This window comes from Bos grunniens, chromosome 28, assembly GCF_055505025.1.
Source record: "Bos grunniens cultivar Pamir isolate PY7600 chromosome 28, Bosgru_T2T1.0, whole genome shotgun sequence".
Classification (NCBI taxonomy): Eukaryota; Metazoa; Chordata; class Mammalia; order Artiodactyla; family Bovidae; genus Bos; species Bos grunniens.
The window spans coordinates 16,117,853-16,142,314 of record NC_141192.1 but is presented as its reverse complement, the minus strand read 5'-3'; the positions used below and the strand labels follow the sequence as shown (position 1 = coordinate 16,142,314).

The 24,462-nt window shown below is 37.2% G+C and overlaps 1 protein-coding gene across 11 annotated transcripts in view; it reads left to right on the top strand.

The window, feature by feature from the left end:
• Window positions 1-24,462, top strand: part of ADK (adenosine kinase) — a 549,097-nt gene that overhangs the window by 42,648 nt on the left and 481,987 nt on the right. For all 11 annotated transcript variants that reach the window (XM_086381947.1, XM_086381942.1, XM_086381948.1 and 8 more), the window contains exon 2: window positions 2,786-2,860. In XM_086381947.1, the coding sequence (XP_086238073.1) occupies window positions 2,786-2,860 (75 nt within the window). The remainder of the gene's footprint in view (window positions 1-2,785; window positions 2,861-24,462) is intronic.

The window sequence follows — 24,462 nt, the reverse complement described above, 5'->3', positions numbered from 1 at the left end:
CATAGGACTGGAAAAAGTCAGTCTTCATTCCAGTCCCAAAGAAAGGCAATGCCAAAGAATGCTCAAACTACCACACAATTGCACTCATCTCACACGCTAGTAAAGTAATGCTCAAAATTCTCCAAGGCATGCTTCAGCAATACATGAACCGTGAACTTCCAGATGTTCAAGCTGTATTTAGAAAAGGCAGAGCAAAAAAGCAAGAGAGTTCCAGAAAAACATGTACTTCTGCTTCATTGACTATGCCAAAGCCTTTGACTGTGTGGATCACAATAAAGTGTGAAAAATTCTGAAAGAGATGGGAATACCAGAGCAGCTGACCTGCCTCCTGAGAAATCTGTGTGCAGGTCAAGAAGCAACAGTTAGAACTGGACATGGAACAACAGACTGGTTCCAAATAGGGAAAGGAGTACATCAAGGCTGTATATTGTCACCCTGCTTATTTAACTTACATGCAGAGTACATCATGAGAAATGCTGGGCTGGAAGAAGCACAAGCTGGAATCAAGATTGCCAGGAGAAATATCAATAACCTCAGATATGCAGATGACACCACCCTTATGGTGGAAAGTGAAGGAGAATTAAAGAGTCTCTTGATGAAAGTGAAAGAGGAGAGTGAAAAAGTTGGCTTAAAACTCAACATTCAGAAAACGAAGATCATGGAATCTGGTCCCATCATTTCATGGGAAATAGATGGGGAAACAGTGGAAACAGTGTCAGACTTTATTTATTTGGGCTCCAAAATCACTGCAGATGGTGACTGCAGCCAGGAAATTAAAAGATGCTTGCTCCTTGGAAGAAAAGCTATGACCAACCTAAACAGCATATTAAAAAGCAGAGACATTACTTTGCCAGCATAGGTCCATGCAGTCAAAGCTATGTTTTTTCCAGGAGTCATGTATGGATGTGAGAGTTGGAATATAAAGAAAGATGAGTGCCCAAGAATTGATGCTTTTGAACTGTGGTGTTGGAGAAGACTCTTGAGAGTCCCCTGGACAGCAAGGAGATCCAACCAGTCCATCCTCAAGGAAATCGGTCCTGAAAATTCACTGGAAGGACTGATGCGGAAGCTGAAACTCCAGTACTTTGGTCATCTGATGCAAAGAACTGACTAATTGGAAAAGACCCTGATTCTGGGAAAGATTGAAGGCAGGAGGAGAAGGGGGCGACAGAGGATGAGATGGTTGGATGGCATCACAGACTCAGTGGACATGAGTTTGAGTAAAGTTTGGGAGTTGGTGATGGACAGGGAGGCCTGGCGTGCTGTAGTCCATGGGTTCAGAAAGAATCGGACATGACTGAGTGAACTGAAGTGAAGTGAAGGGTTTTTATTGTCCAGGCAAGAATACTGGAGTGGGTTGCCATTTCCTTCTCCAGGGGATCTTCCTGACCCAGGGATTGAACCCTGGTCTCCCTCATTGCAGGCAGGCGCTTTACCATCTGAGCCACCAGGGAAGCTCAATAATACACAAATTAGGCAGAGAAGTTCCTAATGAAATGATGGTCACATTTTACTGTGTCTGCCTGTTGATCCTTCATTTTCTAAGCATTTAATTTCTTTATTAGACTTTTGATTATAAATGCCAATGTGAATAAATAAATTCATTGTCTTTTATCCCTCCCTCATCAGCTTTCTTTAAATAGAAAAAGGGACAGATTTCCCCTTACTGCATATTCAACCATAGTTGCCCAATCTGTGATTTTACTTTAGTCTTCTAAATCATTTTAGACTGTAAGTGTAGGCTGTACTTTGTTCTCCTAAGGAAACTTTGGTGTATCAGTCCTATTGGTATTAATGATAATCTCCAAGTGGTGAGGATGGTAACTGGTTTGGAAGCAACTGGAAAAGAGCTTGAGCAAACTAGATGCCAGTGGGAAATTATGCAGGGGTGAGTTTTATTGCAGTAACTAGAAGAATGCCCCTCATCGAGGCTGACCCAGCTATGCCTCTAGTCCATTTCTTGCTGTCAGTTGGTATTGCTTGTGGTTCTCAGGGTTCTATCTTTCCCTTAGTTTTGAGCGATACTGTAGTACTATGGAAAACAGACTTGCTCAAAGTCTGTTAAATGTAATTGAAAATTACACTGTCTATGACACAAAGGTCCCACTCTAGGCATTCACAGTTTTTCAGAGGTAAGCCTGTTGCTTGAATTTTTCCAGGACTTGCTCTGTGCTCTGTAATAAACTTTCATTAGTTAAGCGCAGACGGTAAAGCGTCTGCCTACAATGCGGGAGACCCAGGTTTGATCCCTGGGTCAGGAAGATCCCCTGGAGAAGGAAATGGCAACCCACTCCAGTACTCTTGCCTGGAAAATCCCAGGGACTGAGGAGCCTGGTAGGCTACAGTCCATGGGGTTGCAAAGAGTCGGATATGACTGAGCGACTTCATTTCACTTCACTTCATAGATAGAGTTAAGTATTCATCAAGTTTGTTGAATATATAAAACTTTATTAAACCTTGAAAAAAAGAACATAGAATTTAATTAGCTTTAGTCATTAGCTATTAAATACTGTGGAAAAAAATCACATGATCTGGTTTCTTCTTTTGTTAGGTTTTATTTGGACCAATTTAAAAGTCATTGTCCTTTCTGAATGGCTTTGTGCTACCGCTAAAGTTTGTTCTACATGTATGTAATAGGCAAATCAAAGGTTTAATAATCTAGTATGTTAGGTTTATTTTCAGGGTAAAGTGAAGATATTTTTATATTTGTGTGCATTTTATACATCACCTTACTTTCAGAGATATTTCTAACTTTTGCTTGTATTTTGTTTGTTTTTTTTTTTAGTGAAAATATTCTCTTTGGAATGGGAAATCCTCTTCTTGACATCTCTGCTGTAGTGGATAAGGATTTCCTTGATAAGTAAGTATTGAGCTCTTCATATTTACTATGTAAAACATACATCTAAGTAAAAACTGAAAATGTTAGAGTTGAATTTGCTGTTTAACATCTTCAGTTGAAGGAAAATTCAGGAAATTTAATCCTGATAATGGCAGGTGCAATATCATTATTATTGAGTAATTGACCACAATTTTCCCTGGGAAAACTTTGGTACTTTTGTTCATTCCTGTTGCAACTTTCACTTGAAGTTGATTCTGTTATTCTTTGCAAGGAAGAAGTATATGATTTAATTTCCACATTTTAAAGTTAACTGTCAACAAACTAAATCAGTAATGGTACCATACCGTATGGGAGAAGGAATAGGATTAGAGAGAAAAAGAATATGTAGAACATAATTCAAACACTATGAATCTTCCCTATTTCCCCCAATAGTAACTTTTGATATTGTTAGTTTAGCTGAGAAATCATTTTATGTTTATTTATCTGTGGTCATTTGGTACGAGGGAAAAGTTAAGTACTAAAAAAGACTTAATAATGAGAAATTAATATCCCCTTTCTCTTAAACACCCCAAGTTCTATGCCCAGGGACAACCACTTGTAGAAAATATTATTGATGCAAAATTTACTTAAAATTAAATTCATAATTTTAACTATTTTAAGGTGTACAATTCAGTGACTACTAGTACATTGGCAGTGTTGTACAACTGTCACCACAATCTAAACCAAGGACATTTCATCAGGTCAAAAGAAACTTGTATCCAGTAAGCGGTCATATCAGTATTCCCACCTGCCCTCCCCAGCTTGCCCCAGTCTACCAGTTTAGTTTGTTTCCATGGATTTGCCTATTCTGGATATTTTATTTCATATAAATGGAAGCATGCAATTAGTGGCCTTTTCTGTCTGGCTTATTTTACTTAACATGTTTTTCAAGGTTCTTCCATGTTGTAGCATGTATCAGTGCTTTATTCCTTAAGGCAGAATAATACTGTGTTGTTTGTATATACCACAGTTTATGCATTCATCAGTTGATGTAGACATTGGTTGATGGACACTTAGATTGTTTTGTCTTTTGACTATTATGAGGAAACCTGCTGTGAATATTTGTGTACAAGTTTTTGTAAGAATAGATATTTTCATTTCTTTTGGGTTTATATATTGGAGTGGAATTGCTAAGTCACATGGTAATTCTGTGTTTAGTTCTTTGAAGAACCATATGCTCACCAAAACTTGGTCTTTTCCCTTTTTAAAATTATAGCCATCCTAGGACTTCCCCAGATGTCCAGTGGTTAAGACTCCATGCTTTCTCTTCCGGGGTCACAGGTTCAATTCCTGATTGGGGATTGTAAATGGAATCATTTTCTTAATTTCAATTTTGTTCATTGCTGATATGTAGAATACAGTTGATTTTGAGGAATAACCATTTTTAGCAAATTCTGTTTTTTAATGTCTTGGAGATTAACTCTTTATCTGTAGAAACTCAAGTGTCACAGGATCAGGCAAGGTTTATAATTGTGTGAATTTGGCTTATTGCAGTGTAATAGGAAGTAGGTTAGGGAGCCAAGGACAAACTGGAGAATGTGTCTTATCGTAAGACATTCAGATACAAATTTTAAAATACACTCTGCTAATCAGAAACACTCCTGCATACACTTATATTAATAGGTTTACTTCTGGTTACCTTGTACTTTTTAATGACATAATATTCATACATGAAAAATTTTCTTGTATCAACTTTCAATGGAAGCCCTTGACTTCTCCCTATATACAGTGAATTTACCAGTGCCCCTGTTCTTTCCTCTGTTTCTTCTCCTCTACTTTCTAAGTTTTGTTAACTTTCTACTTTAACTCCTGACTACTGCTCTAACTTTTAGCTTTATAAATTCTGTTTAATTATATTTTTATTTTAATATTAAGATTGATATGTTTTCATTCTGTTAGCTATCTATAATTACATTACCATCTTTGAAGACAAAGTGGTAGTGAAGATTGAAAATCACTTATCCATACTTACACAGTCTCACTGTATTTATTCCTTTTTGCAGAATGAAATAGTGTGCTTAGAGTATAGGGTAGGTTTAATATTTGGAATGTAATTAGAGTGCTTAACTATATTAACAATAGAAAAAGAAAAATAATGTAATCATCTCAATAGACAGAAAAACCATTTGCCAAAACCACTATCTATTCCTGATACAGTTTTGTATAGGATTCTTAGAATAGAAGGGATCTTATTTATTTCTCATAAAAGTTTGGTTAGAGTAAAGCCTCATAACATAATTTCTAATGGGAAAGTCTTTATACTTTTCCCTAAGATCAGAGACAATTCAAGGATTTTGGCCCTTACCACTTCAGAATGTATACAGTGGTCCTGGAGATTCTATTCAGAGCAGTCAGTCAAGATGAAGTAAAAGACATCCAGCTTGCAAAGGAAGAAATAAGCTATTTTTATTTCCAAAAGGCATGATCATTTATGTAGAATAACTGATGGAATCTTCATAAAAGCTACTGCCTGATTTCGAGAATTATTTTAAAGTTATAGTAATCAAGCAGTGATGTCAGTGTAAAGTTTGATTGCATAGAATAGAATGTCCAGAAATAGCCTCACACATAAATGGATGACTGATTTTTGACAAAGGTGCAAGTCAGTTCAGTGGAGAAAGGATTGTCTTTTCAACAGGTAGTGCTGGAACAATTGAATATCAACATGCATAAAAAGGAAATTGTATTTTGTACCATATTTAAAATTAACTGATAGAGCTAAATTTCAGGCCTAAAAGTATAACACTTCTTTAGGATAATGTAGCAGGAAATCTTCGTGACTGTGATTTAAACAAGAATTTCTTATATACAGAACACCAGAAGTCTGTTCTATTAAAGAAAAAAGTGATGAGCTGGACTTTTTCAAAATGAAAATTTTTACTATTGGGAAGATACTGTTAGAAGAATGAAAGGACAAACCGTAGGTTTGGAGAAAATGTTTGCAAAGCATATGTCTGATAAAGAGCTACCAGTAAGAATATGTAATGAACTCTTAAAGCTCAGTCAGAAAAGAAACAGCCTAATAAAAATGGACAAGAAATTTGAACATTCAGCAAAGGTATATGGGCGGCAAATAACCACATGAATAGGTACTCAGTCTCTTTCATTATTAGGGAAATGTAAATTAATGATACAGTGAAATACTTATATCCACACTTTTGTTAGAGTGGCTAAAATTTTAAAACTGAGCATACCAAATGTTGGCTAGTTAATGAAGGAACTGCAGCTTTCTTCTCATGGAAATATTAAAATGCTGCACTGAATTTCAGTCTAAAAAGTTAAACACACATCTATTTGATCCAGTCATTTCATTCTTAGATATTTACCCAGTCCAGCCATTTCATTCTTAGATATTTACCCAAGAGAAAGTGAGAGTATGTATCCACACAAAGATGTGTTCACTAATGTTCATGGTAACTTTGTTTTTAATAGCTAGGACTTGGAAGTTACCTAAATGTCAACAGGTGAATCGTTAAACAGATTGTTTACCCATGCAGTGTAATATTAGTCAGAAATTAAAAAGGAATATTGTTTGGATGAAACTTAGAAAAATTGTTTTCATTGAAAGAAGCTAGACAAAAAAGAATACTGTATGATTCCGTTTATACTGAAATTATCGGGAATTCAGTTTATAGTGACACAAGGCAGATTGTTGGTTTCACGTGCATGTGCTGGGGTGTGCTGGAGGACAGGAAGGAGAGATTACAAAGAGACATGAGGGAGCTTTTAGGAGTGTGTTTATTATCTTAAATGTATAATGATTCCATGAGTATATATACATGTCTCAAAACTTACCAAATTGAATGCTTTAAATATGTAAGATGTATGTCAGTTACGTATCAGGAAAGCTTTATAAGTAAAACAAAATAGAGTCAACTGAACATGAACTTCAGGAGTTTGAAGGTAGAGCTCCTTTGCTTCGTGAGATGTTTTATTCAGGAAATCAACTAATTGATTGTCACTGTTTTAAAAATAATTCTAATAGCAAATAAAAATACAAAGTGAAAGTAAAAAATGTGAAATTTTATGACATGTGTAACCAGTCTTAAATTGTTTTGATGAACATGTGCCTGAACATCTATGTAATAATGTAACTCAGATATATATATATCTGAGTTACATTATTACATAGATGTTATATATATATATATATTTGTGTTTATGGGATAATACTATGTGTAGTCTTAGGTAATTGGCTTTTTTTTCACTCTATACTGTCTTTTTTAAGGTTCATGCAAATATGATCAGAATGATTATGATCTGGCAGCTGTGTGCTGACACTCTTGGCAACTCAAATAGCTTCTTTGTTCCACTAGCAGCTGATTCTAAATGGCCAGTTGAAGTCTTTTTTTTGGTGGGGGCGGGTTGTTTAATTTAACCTTGACTTTTGAAATCAGTACTTGGAGATAAAAAACAAGTTCTCGAACCCAAATCATAAAAAATGGAGCATTTCCTTTCTTATATCCCTGACCACTTCTTCCGAAATACACTTGAATGTGTTCCTTATCATCTCAGAATATCATTAAAAGACTGTTTAACTTATGTTTTAGACCATGTTTAGATGAGTGTTTTATATTTGTACTGTGTAAAAATAAATAATCCAGGAATAATTTGCTAGGTACTATGATAAATGAATTAAATATGGACTTATCAGTATCTTACATTATAAAAATGAGGTACCTGTTAAAAGTCTTTTGATAAAGTATATTTGTGATTTTGATTTTTTAAAAAGTATTTGGGCTTTTCAATTTAAAAAAGCTTATCATTGTAAAACTAGTACTAGTTAAAAAGTAAACTAGTGCTGAAGATTTTTAAGGAAAAAGTCAGTTCTTTGCTGCATCTTCCATATCCCCTCTTCCCTTCTGCATAAGTGCTGTTTTTCCAGAAGAAACCATTTTATCTTTTTTTTCCCCCAGGTATCTGCCTGTTTCTAAATAATGTGCTAATACTGTTTTATGTGACTTTTCATAAGGATGGTTGATTGGAGAGGCAAAGGATAAAAGTTCCTTTAAAGTCAGGAAAAGATACAAGAACATGTTTCCATTGAGATGGATTCTGGAGTAGAGGATACAGTAGCAGTCTGTGTGGAGGGGCACCCTTGGTCTTCAAGTTGCTAGGAGAGTAGATGTCCAAATCTTGTTATTGAGTGAATGTGGAGAGGATTCCTTCTGAGCTTCTGAGAACTTAGCTTTTGCCATTCTTAACAGACTTTTTATGTTCTTTTTCTTTTTTTTTTAATTGTTGGATAGTCTCTGATGATTAATTCTTACCTCCTTGCTGACCAGGTTCTAGTTACTTGTCAAAACCCCTGTGCATTCCTGAATGTTTCCTGGGAGAATAGGTGAATTGAAGGTTAAAGTCTCAAGCATACCCTAAGCTTAGGGCTTCCTGAGGTCTGTATCTCTAGCTATTTCTTGGTTTGTCAATTTTAGATATTGTGTATTGTCTCTGTTATGATAGCTAAGGATTTAGCTCTGTTTCACTTATATCATTTCCTCTATTTCATATTCCCCATTTTACTATATTACATTAAAATAAAGCTGAAAAATGGTACAAAGTGAGCCTATTTACAAATCAGAAATTGAGTCACAGAAGTAGAAGGCAAGTTTATGATTACCAAGGAGGAAAATGGGAGAGATGAGTTGGGAGATTGGGATTGATCTATACCCACTGCTATATGTAAAATAGATAACTAATAAGAGCCTACCATATAGCACAGGAAACTGTACTCAATACTTTGTAATGACCTCTATGGCAATAGAATCTAAAAAAGAGTAGGTATATGTGTAACTGACTCACTTTATTGTATAGCAGAATGTAAAACAACACTGTAAATCAACCATACTCCAAGAAAAAATCAATAAAAATAAATCAGTAATCATTGTGAACAAAATTGCATACTGTGATTACTTACAAAACTTTTTGGTTTTCTTTCAGTGATTTATTATTGCATCATGTGTTCATTTGCATTGTTTTCTGAACACAGAGTTTCAGTAGACACTCTGTTAAGTCTGTCTTGGTCCTGTGAACCGCTTTTCCCCTTATCCCTCCTTCTCAGAATCAGTAAGTGTGTCAACCTCTTTTCCCTGGTGACGTCCATTCCTCAGTTCTCCATCTTTGTGGTCCAGACTGAACTGGTTGTGTTGCTAGACTTGTCTCTTTTTTTTCTCCTTTCAAATAGCAGTCTTCCTGGAACTTCCTTTTGACTTTCTCCTTTTCGATCTCTTGTTTCCTTCATCTCATATCTTCTTTATTGGTTTCCTCTGTGTGTGTGTGTATGTATAACCTCTCCTTCAGAGAAAAACTGCAGGAATACCTGTACAATAGGATTTTTTAATATTTGTATTTGTCTGACCTTTTAAATATTTTTCCCCTCACACCTTGTTGACTGGTTAGTATAGAGATTTCTTTGAGAATTTTGAAGGCATGTGCCATTGTCTTTCAGCACCAGTGGATCTCTTTATATCACCAGTTTTTTCTCTGTGGAAGCTTTGAGAATTTTTTTTTTTTGACCTTGGTGTTAGCAAATTATCGTTATATAACATTTTGTTCTTGTGTTATGGATGCGTTTTTGCCTTGTCTTTCTAAGCATATTAATTAGACTTGGTTTTGTTTGGTCTTGAATGTTTCACTTTTCTTTCCTACTTCATCTTTGTTCCTGTAGATTGCTCTTTTCTAATTGCTTATTGTGGTCTTCACAGTGGAGAGTTTCCTCCAATATTAGGTGATTGTTGGCTGTAGGTGATTGTTGGCTGTCTGTTCTTATTTAAGGGTGAGACATTAAAGAAGTTTATTTTGTTTATTTGCAAAAGAATAAGAAAAAGTCCGGAAGGATATGTTCTAAACGTGGGCAGCCGTAGGAGGGTAGGTTGGCTAGGGTGGATACTTTTATTTATATTTTTGTAAAATCCTTAATTGTTTCTATGATTTTTTTTTTGAAGCTTTAATGAAGTTATTTACTGTTGTATAATAAGAGTTATCTATTGGTATGTAATACATTACCACAGAACTTGACTGCTTAAAATAACAAAGATTTATTGTTTCACATAGTATATGAGGGTGTGAATTTGAGCGTGTGGCATTGCTGGGGGGTTCTGGTTAGGGTCCCTGATTAAGTTGTAGTCAGTCTGTTGGCCTTCATGTCATCTTCTTTATTGGTTTCTTCTGTGTATGTGCGTATGTGATCATTTCAAGGCTCAACTGTGGTTTCCAAGCTCATTTGTATGGCTTGCCTCAGTTTCTTAAGAGCTCCTCACTCATAAACCTCTGAGTGTCCTAAAAACGTAGCAGCTGTTTGCCCTATTGCCAGTGATTTGAGAGAGAGTAATAGTCATTTTTCCTAGATGGAATCTTCCGTCTATTTTAAAACCTGTTCTTCGAAGCAACATCTTATCATTTTTTCCAGAAGCTTGCTGTTGGTCATACTAACCAAACCTGGTATAATGTGGGAGGGCACTGCATATGGGTTTGAAGACTAGGAAGCGGGGATCGTTGGGGGCCGGAAGGCAGACTGTGATAGCCAGCCTCCAAAATAGCTCCTGATGATCCTCCCTTCCTGGCTTTCCCTTGAATAGTTCCCTTCTCCCGCATTGCACCATGGCTGATCCATGTAACCAGTGGCATATGGCAGAGGTGATGATATGCTTCTTCAAAGTTATTCAGTCACTCAGTCATGTCTGACTCTTTGTGACCCCATGAACTGCAGCATGCCAGGCTTCCCTGTCCTTCACCATCTCCCAGAGCTTGCTCAAACTCATGTTCATTGAGTCAGTGATGCCATCCAACCATCTCATCCTCTGTTGTCCCCTTCTCCTCCTGCCCTCAATCTTTCCCAGCATCAGGGTCTTGTCCAATGAGTCAGTTCTTTGCATCAGGTGGCCAAAGTATTGGAGCTTCAGCTTCAGTATCAGTTCTTCTGGTGAATATTCCGGGTTGATTTCCTTGTTGTTCAAGGGACTCCCAAGAGTCTTCTCTAGCACTGCAGTTCGAAAGCAGTTCTTCGTTGCTCATCCTTCTTTATGATCCACCTCTCATATCTGTACATGACTACTGCAAAAACTATAGCTTTGACTATACAGACCTTTGTCGGCAAAATGATGTCTCAGCTTTTGAATACGCTGTCTAGGTTTGTCATGGCTTTTCTTCCAGGGTGCAGGCGTCCTTTAATTTCATGGCTGCAGTCACTGTCCATAGTGGTTTTGGAGCCCAAGAAAATAAAGTCTGTCACCGTTTCCATTGTTTCCCCTTCTGTTTGCCGTGAAGTGATGGGACCGAATGCCATGACCTTAGTTTTCTGAATGTTGAGTTTTAAGTCAGCTTTCTCAATCTCCTTCACCTTCATCAAGAGGCTCTTTAGTTCCTCCTCACTTTCTGCCATTAGGGTAGTGTCATCTGCATATCTGATGTTATTGGCATTTCTTCTGTCTATCTTGATTCTAGCTTTAGTTTCATCCAGCCTGGCATTTAGCATGATGTGCTCTGCATATAGGGCTTCCTTTGTAGCTCAGTTGGTAAAGAATCTGCCTGCAATGCAGGAGACCTGGGTTTGATCCCTGGGTAGGGAAGATTCCCCTGGAGAAGGAAATGGCAACAACCTCCAGTATTCTGGCCTGGAGAATCCCATGGACAGAGAAGCCTGGCAGGCTACAGTCCTTGGGGTCATAAGAGTGGGACATGACTTAGTGACTGAGCCACCACCACCACTCGGCATATAAATTAAATAAGCAGGGTGACAGTATATAGCCTTGACGTAGTTCAGTTCAGTCGCTTAGTTGTGTCTGACTCTTTGTGACCCCGTGGACTGCAGCATGCCAGGCTTCCCTGTTTATCACCAATTCCCAGAGCATGGTCACACAGATGTCCATCGAGTTGGTGATGCCATCCAACCATCTCATCCTCTGTCGTCCCCTTCTCCTCCTCCCTTCAATCTTTCCCACCCTCAGGGTCTTTTCCAGTGAGTCAACTCTTCACATCAGATGGCCAAAGTACTAGAGTTTCAGCTTCAGTATCAGTCCTTCCAGTGAATATTCAGGACTGATTTCCTTGAGGACGGACTGGTTGGATCTCCTTGCTGTCCAGGGGACTCTCCAGAGTCTTCTCCAACACCACAGTTCAAAAGCATCAATGCTTCGATGCTCAGCCTTCTTTATGGTCCAGTTCTCACATTCATACATGACTACTGGAAAAACCATAGCTTTGACTTTGTTGGCAAAGTAATGTCTCTACTTTTTAATATGCCTCCTAGGTCTTTTAATTCCTAGGTCTTTTAAGCGTCTTTTAATTTCATGACTGCAGTCACCATCTGCAGTGATTTTGGAGCCCCCCAAAATAAAGTCTGTTTCCATTGTTTCCCCATCTAGTTGCCAGAAAGTGATGGGACTGGATGCTTTTTTTTTTTTTTTGAATGTTGAGTTTTAATCCAACTTTTTCACTCTCCTCTTTCATTTTCATCAAGAGGTTCTTTAGTTCTTCTTCACTTTTCTGCTATAAGGGTGGTGTATCTGAAGTTATTCATATTTCTCCCAGCTGTCTTGATTCCAGCTTGTGCTTCATCCAGCGTATCATTTCGTGTGATGTCCTCTGCATATAAGTTAAATAAGCAGGGAGACAGTGTACAGTCTTGACGTACTCCTTTCCCAATTTGGAACCCGTTTGTTGTTCCATGTCCAGTTCTAACTGTTGCTTCTTGACTTGCATACAGATTTCTCATGAGGCAGGTCAGGTGGTCTGGTATTCCCATCTCTTTCAGAATTTTCCACTGTTTGTTGTGATCCATATAGTCAAAGGCTTTGGCATAGTTCATAAAGCTGAAGTAGATGTTTTTCTGGAACTCTCTTGCTTTTTCGATGATCCAGTGGATGTTGGCAATTTGATCTCTGGTTCCTCTGCCTTTTCTGAATCCAGCTTGAACATCTGGAACCTCGTGGTTCACGTACTGTTGAAGCCTGGCTTGGAGAATTTTGAGCATTACTTGTGCTAGTGTGTGAGATGAGTGCAATTGCACAGTAGTTAGAACATTCTTTGGTGTTGCCTTTCTTTGGGATTGGAATGAAGCCTGACATTTTCTAGTCCTGTGGCCACTGCTGAATTTTCCAAATTTGCTGGCATATTGAGTGCAGTATTTTCACAGCATCATCTTTCAGGATTGGAAATAGCTCAGCTGGAATTCCATCACCTCCGCTAGCTTTGTAGGATGCTTCCTAAGGCCCACTTGACTTCACACTCCAGGATGTGTGGCTCTAGGTGAGTGATGACACCATTGTGGTAATCTGAGTCATTAAGACCTTTTTTGTGCAGTTTTTCTGTGTAATCTCACCATCTCTTCTTAATATCTTATGCTCTTGTTAGGTTCATACTGTTTCTGTCCTTTATTGTGCCCATATTTGCATGGAATATTCCCTCAGTATCTCTAATTGCCTTGAAGAGCTCTTTAGTCTTTCCCATTTTGTTGTTTTCTTCTATTTCTTTGTTTTCTTCACTTAAGGCTTTCTTATCTCTCCTGCTGTTCTTTGGAACTCTGTATTCAGATGGGTGTATCTTTCCTTTTCTCCTTTGGTTGTCTGAGGCCTCCTCAGACAAGCATTTTGCCTTGTTGCGTTTCTTTTTCTTAGGGATGGTTCTGGTCACCGCTTCTTGTACCATGTTACAAGCTTCAGTAGTCAATTGTAAAAATTGTCTTCCATTGTGAGTGCTTTCTTGTTTGTGCTCCAGTGTTCTCTCTCTCTCTCTCTCTCTCATACATTCAGACATCTTATGAGGGGCTCAAATGGCTGGAGATGGAGGCTACTTCCTCTGTCTCTGAGGAACTCGACATAACTAGTGAGGAACTGAGACTTGCCAACAATCATGTGATGTGCGTGAGCCTCAGAAGTGGATTCTCCATTCTCTTTTAAGCCCTGAGATGATTGCCATTCTGGCTGACAGCTTGACTGCAACCATGTGAGAGACCTTGAACCAGAAAAACTCAACTAAACTACTCCTGGATTCCTGACCCTCAGAAACTGTGTGGGATAATGACTTGTGTTTTAACCTGCCAGTTTTTGGGTGAATTTGTTACATAGGCAAAGAGCACCAATAAATAAAGCAAAAAAATTTTTTTCCAAACCCACACACATGCACACACCCATATCCCACATTCAAAACCACATTGGCGTGTTGATATGTGTGGGTTCGAAACTGCCAGGTGGTGTTTTGGGGGCCTCCAAGGAGCTCCAGTTCTTTTTTTTTTTTTTAATTTTATTTTATTTTTAAACTTTACAATATTGTATTAGTTTTGCCAAATATCGAAATGAATCCGCCACAGGTATACATGTGTTCCCCATCCTGAACCCTCCTCCCTCCTCCCTCCCCATACCATCCCTCTGGGTTGTCCCAGTGCACCAGCCCCAAGCATCCAGTATCGTGCATTGAACCTGGACTGGCAACTCGTTTCATACATGATATTATACATGTTTCACTGCCATTCTCCCAAATCTTCCCACCCTCTCCCTCTCCCACAGAGTCCATAAGACTGTTCTATACATCAGTGTCTCTTTTGCTGTCTCGTACACAGGGTTATTGTTACCATCTTTCTAAATTCCATATATATGCGTTAGTATACTGTATTGATGTTTTTCTTTCTGGCTTACTTCACTCTGTATAATAGGCTCCAGTTTCATCCACCTCATTAGAACTGATTCAAATGTATTCTTTTTAATGGCTGAGTAATACTCCATTGTGTATATGTACCATAGCTTTCTTATCCATTCATCTGCTGATGGACATCTAGGTTGCTTCCATGTCCTGGCTATTATAAACAGTGCTGCGATGAACATTGGGGTACACGTGTCTCTTTCCCTTCTGGTTTCCTCAGTGTGTATGCCCAGTAGTGGGATTGCTGGGTCATAAGGCAGTTCTATTTCCAGTTTTTTAAGGAATCTCCACACTGTTCTCCATAGTGGCTGTACTAGTTTGTATTCCCACCAACAGTGTAAGAGGGTTCCCTTTTCTCCACACCCTCTCCAGCATTTATTGCTTGTAGACTTTTGGATCGCAGCCATTCTGATTGGCGTGAAATGGTACCTCATAGTGATTTTGATTTGCTTTTCTCTGATAATGAGTGATGTTGAGCATCTTTTCATGTGTTTGTTAGCCCTCTGTATGTCTTCTTTGGAGAAATGTCTGTTTAGTTCTTTGGCCCATTTTTTGATTGGGTCATTTATTTTTCTGGAGTTGGAGCTCCAGTTCTTTATGTCTCAGTGCAGAACAACTTCAATGAGAGGCAAGGTGGTAGATACAAGTGATTTATTGGAATAGGATGCTTGTGAAGTTTACAAGTGGGCAAGTGAGATGGTATCATGTTCTAAGAACTTCGTGGGCTACAGTTTTATAATCAAAGAAAAAGTGGGAGGGGGAAAGATCACCTTTTTCCTCATTCTTTTTTTTTTTTTTTAAATTATTTATTTATTTTTGGCTCTTCGTTGCTTCCCATGGTCTTTTCTCTAGTTGTGGCGAGTGGGGGCTGCCCTTTGTTGTGGTGTGAGGCCTTCTCATGGCAGAGGCTTGCTGTTGCAGAGCGTGGGCTCTAGACACACGGGCTCAGTAGCTGTGGCACGTGCGCCCTGTGTGGGCCCTGGACCATACGGGCTTCCCATAGTTGTGGCTTATGGGCTTAGTTGCTCTACAGCATATGAGATCGTGCTGGCCCAGTGGTCAAACCTGTGTCCCCTGAATTGGCAGGCAGATTCTTAACCACTGGACCACCAGGGAAGTCCCTTCCACATTCTTGAGTACACATCATGCTTCCATCATCAGCTCCTTTCGGTCAGGTGGAGGCGTTTTCTTGTCCCTACATGGTCAAGCCAGGACTGTCATGGCACTATGGAAAAATTATTTCAGGTCTCAGTACAGTGAGGGTCTTTCACTTTGACATGTCACCCTTCCATAAATTATTGTTTTATATGTGCAGAGACTTTGCCCTAGGGATCATTAATTTAATGAGCTCACTGGGCAGAATGTGGATCTCATGCCACCAGTGTTTTATTGTCTGGGGGCATGTTTCGTGCTTCTGTTGCTAATCAAGCTTGCTTAGCTTTGTGCTTAAGCAAACCCGCTTTACTGAGTGATCAGTAACTTACAGGGGTCTCCCATACTTTTTTCTTTACTTACGATCCTCTAATAGGATTAACTGCTTAACTGCTTTGTCCCTTTACTCTGTCCCTTTCATGTTGGGCTCTACCAAAGGCTTGGTTATGCTAAAAGCCTATTTTTCTGAGGGTGTGTGTGTGACCCTTAATGTTAATATCTGGAAGTCTAAAGAATCTGTTCAGTTTCTTTCCAGAAAAGTGTTGAATTTTGCTTTCTGAAAGTTTCAGCCTGGCTGCTTTTTTCTGAGTTGGCCAGTGAGAGGGGTACCGTAATTAAGTCGGCAGTTTCACCTGTCCCTCTTTACTTCCTCTGCTTTGCCTTTTGTCGTTCATTCAGAGATGCTTCTTTTTGGTTTCTTGAGGGAATAAACTGGTAATTTATCTCTATTTCAGGAATTGTAGGTTGTGATGGTGATGGTAGTAGTTCATTCCCTTACTTGTGGCTCCATTTCTTATGTGTATCTTCTGAGATTAGGGTTTCTGCAGATGGACTAGGCTTGCTTATCATAAGCAGCTTCTTTCAGTTGTAACTGAGATTTTTGTTTCTTTAGCACTGCTGAGTTCCTCATCTGTTTTCCTTTTTCTGAAAATTTGTGGAAACCTTTTGGCCAGTACTGCTTAGTTACTTCTTTTATATTATTTTTGATCCCATAGATGTTTGCTTTTTTGCGTGTCTGTGCCTTTGTCATCATTTTAACAGTCTTAGATGGAAGAGTAGATAATCTTTCTGCCATATTTAAGTGGAAGTTCCAGGGGTATGACTGTGTGTATTTCACTGTTATTGTATGTACTGTAGCAGGACATATACAATCACAGGAATTTTGAGACAAACTGGACTTTGGAGATAATTTAAATCTCTTTATTCATTTTACAACAAAGGAACAGTCTCAGTGAAGTTACTGCTTTTGCTGTTGATTATAGTTAGCAGTGCAAGCCTGAGATGGAATCTGTATGTCCTGACCCTGTTTGTTTCTTTTTCTACAATGCCACACTCACTACCTTTATTTTTTAATTAGATTATTAAATTATCGGTAATTTAAACCTGTTGTATAAACTAAGAATTAACAACTACATACCCGATTTGGGGGATTCAAAATGAGTAAGCCTGGTTTCTTTGTCAGAGCAATCTCTGGATTAATAAAAATCAATTTCTTATTTACTTTTAATTCAATTCTTTTCTTGATTGCTGATCTTATCTTTTGCTTTAACTGTTTAGCAGTTTGTATAATTTATGTGATGATCTCAACTTACAATTTGTCAAACAAGTGGTGGTTTTAATTTAATGAGAGGTTTTTTTCCTTTAATTTATGATTTCCTTTGACTTTCTTGACTCTCATTACTGTCTTCTGCTTTCTCATTTCTTGAGAGGAAGCTCAATATTTTTTCTGTTGTATAGGTTTATAATTAAATACCTATAGCATATGCCTCACATGCAGCATTTATAAACATTGCTGGGGAGAGAGACAATTAAGAAAAGTATCTTAGTAAATTTTTTCTGTATGCGCTCAGCTCTTGGTGCAAAGGAACTGCACGATACCTTTTTCTTACATGACTCTTAGCACAGAGCTGGATATATGTTAGGCAACTTGGTAGATAACATCTGACTGAGAAATATTTTATGAAAGGCCTTTTTTAAAGTGGACTTTTGTGTTCAGTGTTGAAACCTAATGAGGGAATTGGTATTTTCTTCACATATATTTCAGTGAAGATACATTTTTCATGTGCTATGTTGTCAAGTTTTTCGGCGCAGTTTTTTAAAGAACAAGAACCCATCATATTCCAGTGGTCTTTGTACTTTGGACTGGTGTACACAAAGGTTGGATCTAAAGAAGGGCCATGGAGAATCCATCTGAAAAAATTTCAAGGGTAAGGAGAAAAATAAGAATACATTTATTTTTGACAATTATTATTTGACCATGAAGCATTTATTCATTGTGTATTAGGTACATTTTTTATATAATATTAGTTTCGTCATCATGACAACTTCATGAGGTAGTTATCCTCATAAAAAATAACAGAGCTTAAGACATTTGTTCATGACCAAAAATGTATCAGGCATTGTGCAGTAATTTGAAATACATGCTTGTTTTAATTGTAAACCTGTATTCTATATTTTCTGCTATCTTACTCTGGAAGTATTAATTTGAAATTGAAAAACTCAATTATACATCCAGATTTTTGGAGTGATTCTGTTTTCCTTTAATTATAGATATAGTGTAGATGAGAAAAATGTGTGTTATTTGCTCTAAACATTGTTAACGTTCAGTTTTAATTAGTTTATCAGTATATTAATAATTTCTTTGTATTGTAAAATAATTAGCCTCCAATTAAAAGAAATAAATTAATTTTTAAAAAAGCCAAAAAAAAAGAAACAACAACAAAAACAGAAAGACTCCAGAATTCTCTTTTTGGCTGAGGTTTGAAAACAATGAAGTTCTGTGTTGGGAGGATGATATGTTGCCTCCAATTGACCTGTTTCCAGAATAGAGCAAGCATTGCCATGATTTGGAAATATCAACTAGATAATTATTTGATATTCAAAAATTAAATTTCTTCTAGAGTTTCTGTTCTTGAAGATTATAAAGCTGGTGTTCCCTTGAGTAAGAAAAAACTAGAATCTTTATCTAATTAAAAGAAAAGCAAAATTAAGTTAGTTTTGATGTAATTATTTGATGTAAATATTATAACTGAAATTAAGTAGGAACACTTGTTATAGGAAGTAGACTATTGAAAATAATCTTCTCCAGCATCTTGAAGAGACACAGTGGGTGTGAGGAGAGGAGGAAATACGGAACATATAAATACTTCCAGATGGATATTGGTGTAATTATGGAGAGTAAAGGAAAAGGAATGTATAAATAGAGATGGAAAACAGAGGGAAGGAATTTGTAAGACAGATTTGCCTTAATTTTCCCTGACACCAGATAAATACCCACAGAAGTAAGAGAAATGAGAGAATTAATGAAATGGTACTTGGAAATAAAAATCATCATTTGCAATGAAAATAGTTTTAAAAAGGGAAGCTAGAGTAGTTCAGGAAATACGTTTCTCTCATGGATATAAATCCTTAATAATGATATGAACCTTAGGTAAATCTTGATTAATGTAAACAAAAATGAAAGGTATTACTTAATGTTTGCTCTAAAAATACTATGAGTAATAAGGGTTGGTCATAAATTTCACTGCTGATTATTTAGTGTCAGAATTTATAGGTGAATCATTGTGTAATTTATGATGAATTACTTCGATAAATGAGTGTATATTAGTTGGAAGGTGAAACATTTGGAGTGTCAAGTAAGACTGTATATAAGGTTAAAAGCTATCATTGTTTTGTTTAAAACTAATTGTGAGATGCTCTGACATTTTTGTAGTTAAATCTATATATAGCTATTTTGCAATATTTTCTTCCGCAAGTCATATCATTTTGCTTTGTATATTTAGGTCTTTAATTGATCCTAAATTGATTTTTGTATATGATGTGAGGTAAGGATCTGGTTTTTAAAAGTTTTCCAATCTTTATTGGAATCAAATATTATATTATTGTATTGTGAATAGTCTACCTTTACGCACTGATCTGCAGTGCCGATTTTAAAATTTATCTATAGTTTGGTTTCTAGCTTCTCAGTGTTTTTTCTTTCTGTCCTTGAGCTTATATAGCCCTGTAGTTGTTTTGCTAGTAAAGCTTTATACTGAGTCTTTTTTTAAAAAAAGTTATGTATATATCTTTGGCCGTGCTGGGTCTTCTCGCTGCGTGCGGGCTTTCTCTGGCTGCAGCAGGCGGGGCTGCTCTCTAGTTGTGTCTGCAGGCTCTCACTGCGGGGGCTTCTCTTGTCGCAGAGCATGCGAGCTCATGGGCTTCATCTGGTGCGTGACCTCAGTAGTTGCAGCTCGGAGGCTTCATTACTCTGTGGCATGTGGAATATTCCTGACCAGGTATCGAACCTATGTCCCCTGCACTGGCAGGCAGATTCTTAACCACTTGACCACCAGGGAAATCCATTCACTTTTTTAGATTATTGCTGGTATTTGGAAATGCTGCTGAATTTTGAATATTTCCTTTAGCCTAGTTACCTTTGCTTTTCATTAAAAGAAAGATGATCTTGGCCATTTTGATTTAAAAAAAAATGAATTCTATATTCTTAGAATTTGAAATAAACTGATATTTGATTCTGAATCTTTATATTATTTCATATTAAGTAACTGATTGTGAGTTGCTCTGGAGCGTCTTCAAATAAGACCTAAAATACTGATGCTAAATGAACACAGACTCATTTATGAAGACCTCATTTTGACCCAGATATTATAAGATGGTATTCCTTGTGGCTTCTCTGGTATTTAGACCTGATTTTGAATATTGAGGAAAATGGTACTCTTAAGACTTACCTAAGCATAGGTTCATTTTTAGCAGTTGATTTGAACTCAGTACATATTTTTTGGAGCATCTACTTTGTGGTCAGCTTTTGCCAAATAAATTTCTTTCCTTTAAGCAGCTAGTAGTGTAATCGAGGAAACAAATGTAGAAAGAAATCAACTCATTACTGTAGCGTTACAGAATTTGGTTAAGTATAAGGTAAGGTAAGATGGCACAGTGGTAAAGAATCTGCCTGCCAATCATTATAGTTAGAAAATGGTCAGGAGAAAGTTCAATAATACAGTGTTATAAAGGTAAGATTTGATTGATTTAATGAAAAGAGCAAAGGAGTCAGGAGTGATGTTCCAATGTTTAGTTTTGGTGAATGACTAGATGTTGTTATTTATAACTGAATTAGGGAGTATGGGAGGAAGGACATGTTAGAGGTGATGAAGAGATTGGGTTCAGGTTTGTTCATGGATGAGATAAATATGTGTTATCTAGATGGGCATATTTAGGAGCATCTGTGATTTATGTGTCTGGTTGGTAGAGGATTCACGGTGGGAGAGACATATAATAAATAAAGATTATATTTAATTGTACTTTGACCTAATGCCATTCAATAAATGTTACCTGTTATTACCATTATCATCCTCATTATCACCACCAATACCACCATCATTATATAGGCAGTGTTAATTTTTTTTGATACCTCCAAAAATTATTTTAATACTGGTCAGAAGGCCTAAGTCCCATGAGAGAGGCACAGCTAGAGCCTGCATCTATGTCACTTTAGTCGTCTCCCACTCTTGGTGACCCTGTGGACTGTAGCCCACCAGGCTCCTCTGTCCATGATATTTCCCAGGCAAGAATACTGGAGTGGATTGTCATTTCCTTCTCCCATAGGTAGTGTTTAAAGCAGCTAATAGATAAGCCTTTCTACACGAAAGACATGAAATAAAAAGAGAAGTGGGGTGGAGGATAAAGCATTTAATGGAATGGGTAGATGAGTTACAGAAGGAGGTGGCGAACTTTTCTTGGGAGAACTAAGACCAGGTCTCACAAAGAATAGTGAGCTTGTATGACAGAGTAGTGAATAGTATCAGATGTAACAGATTGGTAATATAAAACCTACAGGGAGTCCACTGGATTTAGCAGTACAATATCAATGGTGACCTCAGCTAAGTAAATCACAATGGAATGATACAGAGGGACAGAAGCCAGATTAAAATGTACTTAGAAGTATATTGAAAGTGTGATACAAAGTTGGCTAGCTTTGTTGAAGTGGTTCAAGAGCCACGTGGTGATATCTTACAAGTACCAAATGTTAAAAATTTCCTTTAATGAAAATATCTAGCTAGTCATTATGAATAATTATCAGTGATGTTTTTAAAATACAAAGAGTATATTTCTGTGTTGAGGCTTAAATGTAGCTTTATTATTTTTCCTCCTGTTTTCTCTAGCTGAATTTTATTTATTTATTAAAAAAATAAATTTATTTTAATTGGAGGCTAATTACTTTACAGTATTGTAGTGGTTTTTGCCATACATTGACATGAATCAGCCATGGGTGTACATGTGTTCCCCATCCTGAACCCCCCTCCCACATCCCTCCCCATCCCATCCCTCAGCGTCATCCCAGTGCCCCAGCCCTAAAGCACCCTGTCTCATGCATTGAACCTGAACTGGTGATCCATTTCACATATGATAATATACATGTTTCAGTGCTATTCTCTCAAATCATCCCACCCTCGCCTTCTCCCACAGAGTCCAAAAGTCTGTTCTTTACATCTCTGTCTCTTTTGCAATCTTGCATATAGGGTAATCGTTATCATCTTTCTAAATTCCGTATATATGAGTTAATATACTGTTTTGATGTTTTTCTTTCTAACTTACTTCATTCTGTATAATAGGCTCCAGTTTCATCCACCTCATTAGAACTGATTCGTATGCATTCTTTTTAATAGCTGCGTAATATTTCATTGTGTATATGTACCACAGCTTTCTTATCCATTTGTCTGCTGATGGACATCTAGGTTGCTTCCATGTCCTGGCTATTATAAACAGTGCTGAGATGAACATTGGGGTACACATGTCTCTTTCAATTCCGGTTTGCTCGGTGTGTATGCCCAGCAGTGGGATTACTGGGCCATATGGCATCTCTATTTCCAGTTTTTTAAGGAATCTCCACACTGTTCTCCATAGTGGCTGTACTAGTTTGCATTCCCACCAACAATGTAAGAGGGGTCGATTTTCTCTGCACCCTCTCCAGCAATTATTGTTTGTAGACTTTTTGATAGCAGCCATTCTGACTGGTATGAGATGGTACCTCATTGTGGTTTTGATTTGCATTTCTCTGATAATGAGTGATGTTGAGCATCTTTTCATGTGTTTGTTAGCCATCTGTATGTCTTCTTTGGAGAAATGTCTGTTTAGTTGTTTGGCCCATTTTTTGATTGGGTCGTTTATTTTTCTGGAATTGACCTGAAGGAGCTGTTTGTATATTTTTGAGATTAATTCTTTGTCAGTTGCTTTGTTTGCTATTATTTTCTCCCATTCTGAAGGCTGCCTTTTCACCTTGCTTATAGTTTCCTTTGTTGTGCAAAAGCTTTTAAGTTTAATTAGGTCCCATATGTTTATTTTTGCTTTTATTTCCATTACTCTGGGAGGTGGGTCATAGAGGATCCTGCTGTGATGTATGTCGGAGAGTGTTTTGCCTATGTTTTCCTCTAGCAGTTTTATAGTTTCTGGTCTTATGTTTAGATCTTTAATCTATTTTGAGTTTATTTTTGTGTATGGTGTTAGAAAGTGTTCTAGTTTCATCCTTTTACAAGTGGTTGACCAGTTTTCCCAGCACCACTTGTTAAAGAGATTGTCTTTTCTCCACTGTATATTCTTGCCTCCTTTGTCAAAGATAAGGTGTCCATAGGTGTGTGGATTTATCTCTGGGCTTTCTATTTTGTTCCATTGATCTATTTTTCTGTCTTTGTGCCAGTACCATACTGTCTTGATGACTAGCTTTGTAGTATAGTCTGAAGTCAGGCAGGTTGATTCTTCCAATTCCATTCTTCTTTCTCAAGATTGCTTTGGCTATTTGAGGTTTTTTTGTATGTCCATACAAATTGTGAAATTATTTGTTCTAGTTTTAGATAGGGATTGCATTGAATCTATAGATTGCTTTGGGTAGTATATTCATTTTCACTATATTGATTCTTCTGATCCATGAACATGGTGTATTTGTCCATCTATTTGTGTCATCTTTGATTTCTTTCATCAGTGTTTTATAGTTTTCTATATATAGGTCTTTTGTTTCTTTAGGTAGATTTATTCCTAAGTATTTTATTCTTTTCATTGCAATGGTGAATGGAATTATTTCCTTAATTTCTCTTTCTGTTCTCTCATTGTTAGTGTAAAGGAATGCAAAGGATTTCTGTGTGTTAATTTTATATCCTGAAACTTTACTATGTTCATTGATTAGCTCTAGTGATTTTCTGATGGAGTCTTTAGGGTTTTCTATGTAGAGGATCATGTCATCTGCAGACAGTGAAGAGTTTTACTTCTTTTCCAATCTGGATTCCTTTTTCTTCTCTGATTGCTGTGGCTAAAACTTCCAGAACTATGTTGAATAGTAGTGGTGAGAGTGGGTACCCTTGTCTTGTTCCTGACTTTAGGGGAAATGCTTTCAATTTTTCACCATTGAGGATAATGTTTGCTGTGGGTTTATCATATATGGCTTTTATTATGTTGAGGCATATGCCTTCTATGCCTGCTTTCTGGAGGGTTTTTATCATAAATGGATGTTGAATTTTGTCAAAGGCTTTCTCTGCATCTATTGTGATAATCATATGGTTTTTATCTTTCAATTTGTTAATGTGGTGTATCACATTGATTGATTTGCAAATGTTGAAGAATCCTTGCATCCCTGGGATAAAGCTGCCTTGGTCATGATGTATGATCTTATTAATATGTTGTTGGATTCTGTTTGCTAGAATTTTGTTAAGGATTTTTGCATCTATGTTCATCAGTGATACTGGCCTGTAGTTTTCTTTTTTTTGTAGCATCTTTGTTTGGTTTTGGTGATGGTGGCCTCATAGAATGAGTTTGGAAGT